Source organism: Xiphophorus couchianus, chromosome 12 (genome assembly GCF_001444195.1).
Source record: "Xiphophorus couchianus chromosome 12, X_couchianus-1.0, whole genome shotgun sequence".
Taxonomy (NCBI): Eukaryota; Metazoa; Chordata; class Actinopteri; order Cyprinodontiformes; family Poeciliidae; genus Xiphophorus; species Xiphophorus couchianus.
This window is the reverse complement of record NC_040239.1, coordinates 27,231,668-27,241,943: the sequence shown is the minus strand read 5'-3', so window position 1 is coordinate 27,241,943 and position 10,276 is coordinate 27,231,668. Positions and strand designations below refer to the sequence as shown.

The 10,276-nt window shown below is 41.2% G+C and overlaps 1 protein-coding gene across 2 annotated transcripts in view; it reads left to right on the top strand.

Annotated features, from left to right (window-relative positions):
* Window positions 1-2,878: 2,878 nt before the first annotated feature.
* The window catches only part of LOC114154231 (uncharacterized), a 39,152-nt gene continuing 31,754 nt past the window's right edge, over window positions 2,879-10,276 (top strand). The window contains exon 1 of one of the 2 annotated variants that reach the window (XM_028033143.1): window positions 2,879-3,173. In XM_028033143.1, coding sequence (XP_027888944.1) covers window positions 3,093-3,173 — 81 coding nt within the window. In that variant the 5' untranslated portion in view covers window positions 2,879-3,092. The remainder of the gene's footprint in view (window positions 3,174-10,276) is intronic. The other variant, XM_028033142.1, reaches the window with a different exon arrangement.

Genomic DNA, 10,276 nt, shown 5'->3' with positions numbered 1-10,276 from the left:
GCTATTGGCAAAAATCCCAAGCAAAGTCCCATTGTTTTTTTTACCCCTCCAGGGGGTCTTTTTGTGGGCTCTAGTGTCCTTTATATGATAGTAGGCTGACAGGAAACGGGGAAGGAGAGGGGGGAAGACATGCGGCAAATGTCGTCGGGTCCGGGAGTTGAACCCGCGACGGCCGCGTCGAGGACCCAAGGCCTCCAAATACCACCACGGCACGCCCCAAAGTCCCATTGTTAAAAGAAAAGAGGCTGAATAAGACAAATCAAAGAAATGGCAACCAAAATTAAAAATGACATGTAAGTGAAAGTGAAACACAACAGAAAACAAATATATTATGCTATGGCCAGCCTAATGCAAACAACATTGTTCAATAGTTAAATTGTGGGGTTGACATCAAATGTGATTTTTGAGACAAAACTAAGAAATGCAGAGAAATTGCAGAAAGCTGTCCAAACCTCCTGAACCCTCTCAGAAACACTGGTTATATTCCTATGTATTGGTTCAGAAATTCCCATGTAAGTATTGTGTTTCTGTTTTTTCAAGGTATGTTTGTAAAAAAAAAAAAAAAAATAGAATTGTGTGTTGTTTCCCCCTTCTTTCTTTTCATTTATCAATTGGACATGTCCTGGGAGACAAATTTGTCTCTGTGCTGCTAAATCCTCACAGTTTCAACGCTTGTCTCAAAGATGCCACTCACAACATGGCGGCAACTCTGCCGCAAGAGTGATGCAGCGTCTACTCTTGAATCTCTAGTCTTCATTCTCGCGCTTTGCAGCTGATCGCCGCATTCCAGCTGTGCAACTCTCATGTGAGATACGCTTTAAACCTCTGGTGTCAGTTCATGAACCTTACCCCAGATGAGCCACTGAGTGCATGAAGTGCTGCTGTTATATCATGCCAGCGCTTTACGTAATAAGATTAAACCAGATCCTGCTTCGAGAACTTGAGTTAAGCCACATTCAGCCTTCTGTTTAAGCATAACCCATAAACAGTAAACATGGTTTGAGCTAATTATCATTTTAGTGTGCTGTAATATGTTTTATGTATTCTTATTAAAATATTAGCACACATCTATACAACTATTGCGCAGATATGAGATGTATAAATGTAAGCAAAAAGCGCAAAATTAATTCGAGGTACACATAATAAATTCATCCATGCACTTCTGGTTACTTTGTCGCCATCTACCGGTAATATGAAGAATTACAAATACAAAGTCTTAAAAGCCACCCCTCAAATTTACTGTTATGATGAAAGTAAATATATATATATATATATATATACATACATTTTTGATGGGTAAAAAAAATTAGATGAGAATAGTTGGCATGATGATGCCTTGGAATTAAAGTCTGTGGATATACTTTAATTCACGTCACGCACACATGATGTTGAGTAGATTTTTATCTTTCTGATCTAATGATTAGATAGGGTTTTGGGTTTTTTTTCTGGGCAAAATAAATCACATCCTTTACAATTAGGCCTAGTATTTGTTTATTTTTTCTTCTTTCACAAACAGCTTTTTCCCCAGAAATGATTTTTTTCCCCCATTGGTTAGCTTTTTTTAAAATTAAATTTTTTAATATGTGTGGCATGGCTCTGTGCCAGTTGTACAGCAGTTGAAGTGTATATTGGTATTGAATGCGTTGTGTTGTAAGCGCCATCAGAAGATATTGCTCTACATTGCTGGTGGCTGATGATGCTGAGGAAGCATCATCAGCCACTGGTTTCTAACCTCACAATTCAGTGGCAAATTAAAGGCTTATTTCAGTGGTCGTAAAGGAGTCTAGATTGCATTTTCACCCCTCCCCACCCGCCCATTCCTCCCCATTAATTTTAATGAAATAATCCCACCGCAATGACACAAATGCATGCAAGTAATTGTTTCCAGATCAGCAGAAGAGACCATATGTCGCAGCTTAGAAATGCTTCCTAAGTGAAAGAAACAGGAACGAGTCGGAGATTTTTACATGAGAGTTGAAGCTCTGAGAGGAATCAGAAAGTACACAGAGACATAAATATAAATGGGTGGAGCTGTGATCATGGTCTCAGTCTTGATGCTGTTTAAAAAAAAAAAAAAAAAAAAAGGTAACTACTGGAGAGCCAAACACTTATTTGGGTGAAAAAATAAAAAAAAATAGAAACTACTCACACACGCAGTCCCGCTGAATTTTAGCTTTGAATTGATCACATTTTACCTTTTCATTGACTTTGTTCAATAGTTTAAAAAAAAAGATTTAATCTCCGAACTCAAAGCAACTCAACATCGGACACTCGTGGTCCAAGTTGGCATCTGCCTTGACGTCCACCAGGCAACTTTTGGAAACGGTGTGTGCATACGACCAGGCAGAGATTTTTAAGGGAAGTGGCAAAAACAAATGAGACAGATTAGCGCTGGCCGACAACTGACGGTGTCATCTGGGACCCGTTAGGGAGGAATATCCTCTATGCTGCCCAGATACCGAGCTGTTAGGATGTCATGACAGACTTCAGTCAGAGGCCTCTTCTGTGTTGTCTCAACACTGACTGCTACCGGACAGCATCCTTGTAACCTCTTTGAACACCTTTAGGGGCGCCACTGAGTTGAAGCGTGTGTGTGTGTGTGTGTGTGTGTGTGTGTGTGTGTGTGTGTGTGTGTGTGTGTGTGTGTGTGTGTGTGTGTGTGGAGACTTTAGTTATTGTGTGGGATTATCAGTCAGTGCAAAGCCTTCGCATAAGAGACAGATAGCACCCAAATCTTTTACCGTGTGCCTACTCGTTTGCGTTTAGAATAATTTAACCAATTAATACTCTGAATGAGCCTTCGGGAATAATAATAATAATAATAATAATAATAATAATAATAATAATAATAATAATAATCATAATAAGACACATTTAGTAACCTAAGCAGACAGGCGAGGAGGGGGCGGAGGCGTATTATTTGACAGTAGAAGTGTGTGGAGAGGCAGGGAGCTCCGGGGGTCTCCGGTTGGTCCGTGAGCGATGGGAGCGCGCCCCCGACACTTCAGGTGATCCAGAGGGAAGCAGAGAGGAGCGGGACGCTGGTCGCTGGTGCGTCGCGTTAGAGAAACGGCCAAAGAGTTGGAGGAAAAATGACTCGTGTTACGTCGCCCGGAGCGCCCGCTTCACTGACAGCCTGTCTGCTCTTCGTTGCGGGATGTTTCGCACAGAAAGTAAGTTAACGTTGGTTTGCTGCATTTAAAAAAAACAACAAAAAAACAAACAATAAAAAAAATAGAAGAAGAAGAAGAAAGAAAAAAAAGTCATTCACAGCCTTAGTCCAGCGTGTCTTTCTCCTGGATACCACTGAAACCACGACCTTCATCTGAGTAACTTAATCAGCTGTTTACTTCAAAGTTTTGCGATGTTTTTTTGTTGTTGTTTTGTTTTGTTTTTTTTTTTGACTCCGTGAGACTTAAAGTGATTTTTTTTTTCAAAAGACAAACTAGGTTTCAATTCGGGATAAATATGATACATGATGGACCTATTGCGTCATCTGCACGTTCATTCTTAACGCACTGCTGTAACTAACCGCGCGTGAACTGCTGAAAACAAGCTAACACGTTGTGAAATGTGACATTTCAAAGTGTGTGTGTGTTCAAAATAATTTAGCCTGCGTTACTTTGTGTCGACGACGCAGATAACCTCGTGTTGCCTCCTGACCTTTGTTGATTGTTGAGCAGGAACGCGCATGCGGCCGTTTGACAGTTTAAAAAAAAAGAATCCGCCGTCACGTCTGTGGGGACTTATTTACTCATCTCGATTCAGGCAGATCTGCTGTACTTCACCATCCATCCAATCTTTAGGTTTTTTTTTTATTTACCTAATTTATTTTTATTTATTTTTATTTCTAAGCTGAACTTCCACGTTGCTCATTGCGTGCAGCGCGGCTTTCAGGGGTTGTTTTGATGCCACAGGTGTGTTTTGATGTTCCTGCGCAGCTCGGGGTTGGAGAATGGCGTGCAGAGTCCAAGCTGCTGAAACGAGAACCACATTGAGCGTATGTTCACCTCATGTTGTATGTTTTCACTCAGTATATAATCCCACGCTTTGCTCCTGACATTATATAATGTGTATAGAGGCAAGCGCAGACTGTCAGTTTTGTTCAGCATGCTTTGGCTTTTGCTTGGATTCTGTCAAGGCTCCTGCATTCAGGTCTGGCTGATTGGGTGAAATCAATCCGGTACCCCGATGAAAGGTTTCGAGGTGCTACAAAAGCAGACTTAAATGTATTTTATGTAGGCCTATTTGCAAAGTGGAAGGAAAATGATGAGTGGATTTCTAAGATAAGTGAATTCTGATGACAACTGGTTGCACTGGGTGTGATTTAAGGGTAGCGGAGTAAGAATGGGCCAAAACAAACCTCAGTTTTCAGATTTTAAATAGCAACAAAAAAAAAAATCGGTGTAAGTTTCCTCTTTCTGCACAATAATGCATCACGGTGTCCCGATCCGACGTTGATGTCGGAGAGAGAATCGTGTTATATCGGTCTGCATCTAAAATCTCTGACTTAGGCAGGGCAATCCTCTCCAGCATTTAGTCCGCCCCATCATTTCTACCCAGAAGTGTTTGTATCCCACATGCTGACCCACTGGTCAGTAATAAGTGGGTCAGCTGTTCTCATACTTGTTGTTGTTGACTATTGTTCTCTGTTTGCGTAATATCGCTTGATCTAGCCTTTTTTTAGCATTCCACACCACAATAGAAGTAACAAAAGTGTGTTTGATTTGTGCCGTTATTGCATCCGCTCAATATCAATATCGGCCAATATGCAAAGCTGCAAAATTGGTATCATATTGGAAGTGAAGAAGTGGTGTCGGGACACTCCTAATTATGCTTTGTGTTTGTCTTATTCATAAAAACCCTGATGAGATACCGAACAGGGTTTTCTCCAGTGTATAATAAGTCTGGCGGGCCACCAGGCTTTACTTGCACCCCCACCAGGCTGAATGTTGTTTGTTTGTCTATTTTAGGGTTTTTTCCAGTGTTTGCCTTTTTTTTTAAAGACTTTAGTTGGTATATAGATGTTGCTTATACTGTCTTCCAAAAACACAACTACCTGGTCAAGTTTTCAAATTTCCTTTCAACTCAAACCATTTCTTAACTCAGAAACACCGTGAGCTGCTGGAAGACTGCCCTAGTGCCCCTACCATCGGGCTCAGCAGGTTTTCTGGGGGGAAAACCTCGCCGGTGTTTGTGCAAGTGACTACATGTATGAATACTTTTTTCAAATGATTTTTTTTTCACAATTTTTGTTCTTAAAACGTAATTCCTATTGTACGTGTAAACACCGACTGAAGAGCAGCCTTTAAAAGTACCTTTTGAACTTCCTCAGCTGACTCTTTTTCTTTATAGATGACTGAATCCTGTGACTGACGTCTAAATTTAAGGAGCTTTACCTTTGGCACACATATTTTTAGGTCATCCGGAGCGGAGGAAGACCCATGCCTTCCATCTGTCAGGAGTCATCCTCTTCCGCTTATGGAGCAGGTCGGCTCTGCAGCAGACTTCTTAGAACTGGGCTGCAATAAACCGTCGGTGTATCGAATTGTTTGCATCCACCGCTTTAGTTCCCATGTGCATAGGGTGCCCACTATCTTTGCGATTATCTGCCTGAGGGGACATAGTAAATGATGGCTTTGTCCTCTGCTTCCCTTTTGTATTAAGTTGATTTTTGGAACAGCATAAATAAGCTTGGAATTTATTCTATGCCCCCTGAGAGCATCAGAGGCGGTCGGTCCACAACTCTCTCAGCTCTTTGGTGGCAGGAGAGTGAATTTGATCTTTGTTTTAGTGCTCCGCTTTGTGTTTCGGAAGGTTTTATTTGAGATGGAATGAGGCGGGCATTCATTACTAATTGAAGTGAGTTGTGGGACAAGTGAACAGTGGATTCACTTATTCTTCTGGTGAATTATAAGACAATATGTCCACACAGCCCGTCAACAGCTAAACATGTCATCGACTGTCAGTGGACTGAAGTGGGAACGGGACAAAAAGGGGCCCACCCCCACAAGTACAGCTTGAAGTTTCGCTGAAAGGACAGAGAAAGTGGGTAGTGTTATTGCAGCAAGTGTCTTTGTAAAAGATGACCGCTGATGATTTAACTTGTTGGATTAGATGAACACTGAACAGTCAGACCTGGGTTTTATGTGTAGTTTGAGTTTGGACAGGACCAACAGGTTGAGACTCGCATTATTATATTTGTGTTCTAGAAATCGGCACAAATAAAATCCAGCTAAAATGTAAGGACTGTGGATTTTTTTTGTCACCAGTGCAGAGCGAAGTCATTTAAAAATACACATATGGTGATAAATAGTCCCAGTCAGATCTTTGATGAAGAAATTAAGTGACATCATGATTGATAATCTATAGAAAGGGGGCGGGGGCTTCAAGTTTTATCATGATATTTCGTGGTGCTATAATGATAATTAAAGTGATGATAAGAACTTTTTTTTTATTTAGGTAACTGTATGGCTCTGACTGTACGACACAGTAGCCATATCCCACAAACAAATACTTTTCTTGGAAAAACATCCGTTTATAATTCACGTCTTGAGGACACCAGTCAGATAATGAAGTGAAGAAATTCATTGAATTTTTTCATACTTTCAATTAACCAATATTGGAGAAATATTGGTTAAGCTATCCACATCCCGACAATGTGGACAGCTTTTTAAACATTGTTCATTTGAATTTGTCCAATTACCAATCTTATCAAAATTCTTATCATGGTAAGAAATTTATTGCAATAGTTGATAAACGATACGATAAATGCCCACCGCTAATCTATTGTTGTTGGGGGGTTCTTATGTCGGACTCCCTTGACTGCTTCAGCAGCTTCCCAGAAGCTCTAGGAATCTGTTTACGGGGAATTTTTCATCGTTTTTCCAAGAAGCGTATTTGTGAGGTCAGACATTTGTGTTGGATGAGAAGGCCTGGCTCACACTCCTCTACTTTAATTCATCCCAAAAGTGTGCTATCAAGTCTCTGAAATGGCCCTGCCCATCCTTCTCTTCCTGGACCCTGCTTGGAAAAGGAAGAGATGAAATCCAAACTCTTCCCACCAAGTTGGGAGCGTGGAATCGTCCAAAAATGTTTTAATGGGCTGGAGCAGCAAGACTTCCTTTCACTGGAACTGAGGGACTTCTGAAAAAGCAGCCCTGCACCATAACACCCTCTGCACAAAACTTTACATTTGTGAGCAGACCTACACCGGTCTGGAGTCCAGTATCGGAGCGCTATACACACCACCGCATCCAACTCCTTGCATTTTCTGACGAGTGCCACATGGAGTTTGTAGGTCCGTGGCTGATGACTCTGCAGAAAGTTGGTGGGCTCGGCGCTCCGTGCGCCTCATTATCTTTGATTTTACTTGGCCTGCCACTTCATGGCTGAGTTTCATCCATCCATCCATCCATTTTCTGTTCACCCTTGTCCCTAATGGGGTCGGGAGGGTTGCTGGTGCCTATCTCCAGCTACGTTCCGGGCGGGAGGCGGGGTTCACCCTGGACAGGTCGCCAGTCTGTCGCAGGGCAACATGAGTTTCTATTGTTCCTAATCGCTTCCACTTTGTTATATTACCACTAACGGTTCACGGGGAGATATTTATTAACGAGTTCAAAACTGGACTTATTCCATAGGTACCGTTGTGGAATTTACAGAGCCCATTCTTTCACAAATGTTTCCACAAACAGCTTGGATGCCGAGGTCTCCTGACTGGAACGTCGACATGTTTGCTCAAACAAGCCTAAACTATGTTAAACAGCAACTTTAGTGTTTAGATAAAGTCACCTAAAATGCACATACCTGTGTCATTTCTTTCCAAATACTGCTCAAAACATACAGCTACAGCCTTTAATAGTAGTTTTTACCATCTTGCTCCTAATGGCGAAGCGGTTTGATGAAGTGCTAAGCTAGGCTACTCTAACGCTGGCATGTTTACTTCCTGTGTCAATGTGATTCAGTGATAATTCGACACGTGTTTCCAGTCAATCGCTGGCAGACAAAAGAGACGGGAAGAGTTGTTCTTGTGATGAATAAACACAGAACTTTACTTTGCACATTGAAGCAGAGTAAAATTCAACAATGTCTTTTTTTTCTTTTGTTAAAAGAAAACTGAAGGAATGGAGATGTGTGGGCACAGCCGGCAGTCTCTCCTTTGTACTGAACATCATTGCAAACTTTGGAAGCAGAAAATATCAAATTGTAAGAGAAAATCCCGGATTTGTTACACCAATAATGGTTTTTCTTTAATTTCATTTTTTTTGAAGTTCTCCGTGCAAAACTTAGCTGAATTGCTTGATCACGGACGCAAGACCAGCAGTGGATGTGAGTTGAGCTTCTTCGGGGACTCTTAATTTCGATCTCTCAAAAAAAGTTTTTTATCAGTCCCAACGCCTGGGATCGGGTCAGAAGAACATCCCTACTGATTACAGAGAATCCCCCGGAGGCCACTGTTTGAACTAGTCTTTTGTAACGTCTGTGTGGCACAAAAATGTGATGAATAATTTCCATTCACAACACCTCTGGCATTGATCACCTGCACTGTATGTTGGTGCATCAGCCTCCTCCAAGCTCTTTTCTCAACTGCTAAAAGGTGGGTGGTCATGATGTTTGAGCAATTCTATCATTTCCTTTGTCCTGGCTTTACTTATTCATCACTGATGCCAGTAAAAGATAGAAAAAAGCGTTTGCGGCTGCCTGTGTTCTCCCTTTAGGCGTGCTCAGCCAGGTGGGGCTATTATGAGTGGCAGATTAAGTTTGTTGTCCCAATCTTACAAATTACAGGTTGCCTTGCTAGCTCACCCTGAAAAGACTTGTGTGGCGAGGATATGTGTGGGCCGTTCACAGGATGTGTTGCTGCAGCCTGTATTATCAGCGAAAGCATAAATAACTGGGATCTGCCAGGGTCTGATTAGAGCAGCTGAGCTGAAAATGAACCGCTTCCGGTCACCAGCTAAGTGATCAGAGGGTTTCAAATGAGCAGGAGATTGTGCAAAAGCCCTGATTTCATTCTCAAGGAGTTTTTTTTTTCCAACTTTTGAGAGAGGAGCCCTGCAGCCAGAACATTTAAATCTGTTACATAACGCTAAGTAGGCCTGTCACAATAACCGATTTTGCAGGATGATAAATTGTTCCAGAAGTTGTTGCGATAAATGATATTGTTGCTTTGAGACCATTTTTAAGTAATATACTGTAATGGCAAAATAATAATGGAGAAGCACATTCTAAGAGATCAGTAAACTGTAAATTCTAATGAACATTTAACACTGGAACTGGAAGACGTTTTAAATATACAAAATAAATCAAAAAACAAATAAAATGAATTTTTAAGTCTTTGTAAACTAAATTGTCCTTCAAAAAATTGGCTAGTTGAGACCAAAGCACCAAACTGAAGACCTTTATCATCCAGTTTTTGCTAGAAAGAGAGAAAAAAAGAGATAAACGATAAATCATGCCAATGGAAAATATTGAGTTTGTTTTAATTTATCATGCGATTAATTGATTTATGGATTATTGTGACAGGCCTAACGCTAAGTATGAGTAGCATACCTTTTCTGTGGTAACATATCAACCCTTCCTTAATGAATGGTCGCAGATGGCTTGGCGATTTATTTTCTCTTCTTTCCTTGATAAGATGAATGAATAAACTCTGGGTTATGTACAGCGGACCCCAGGTCCTGGCACACAGTGGGTTAGGGACCACAGACACCCGCGAATAATTGAAATCTGCAAATGCATGCAACGCTTTCTAAAAACACTTTTAACAGTCCAAACACCAAACGCACCTTAATATGTGGAAACCATCTTGGCACTTAGTACTTCACTTCTTCCCTATCTCTGCTCAGCCAAAGACAGAATTCACCAATAACGTGTCAAGTAGCATTGCATCTAGGTATTTCAACTTTGAATATTTTTGATATGCTCTTTGAAAAATGAGTGAATAGTCAATTTTTTTTTTTTTACAAATAATTTGTGTTCCACTGAAAAATCAACAGACACAAAATCCACAGTGTACTATTAAACCTTTCTGGTATCCGCTGCCAGGGTAATTGTCTTCTGTCACGTTTTGTTCCATTACGACCACATCTAAAATCCAGTAACACCAACCGCCTTCAGAAGTCGTTGAATTGAACTGGGCGAGGCAGTGGCGCAGTGGTAAAGCATGGGATCCACACATGGAGGCCTCGGTCCTCGACGTGGCTGTCACAGGTTCGGTTCCTGACCCGTTGACCTGCGCCGCATGTCTTTCCTGTTGTTTCACTACTACATAAAG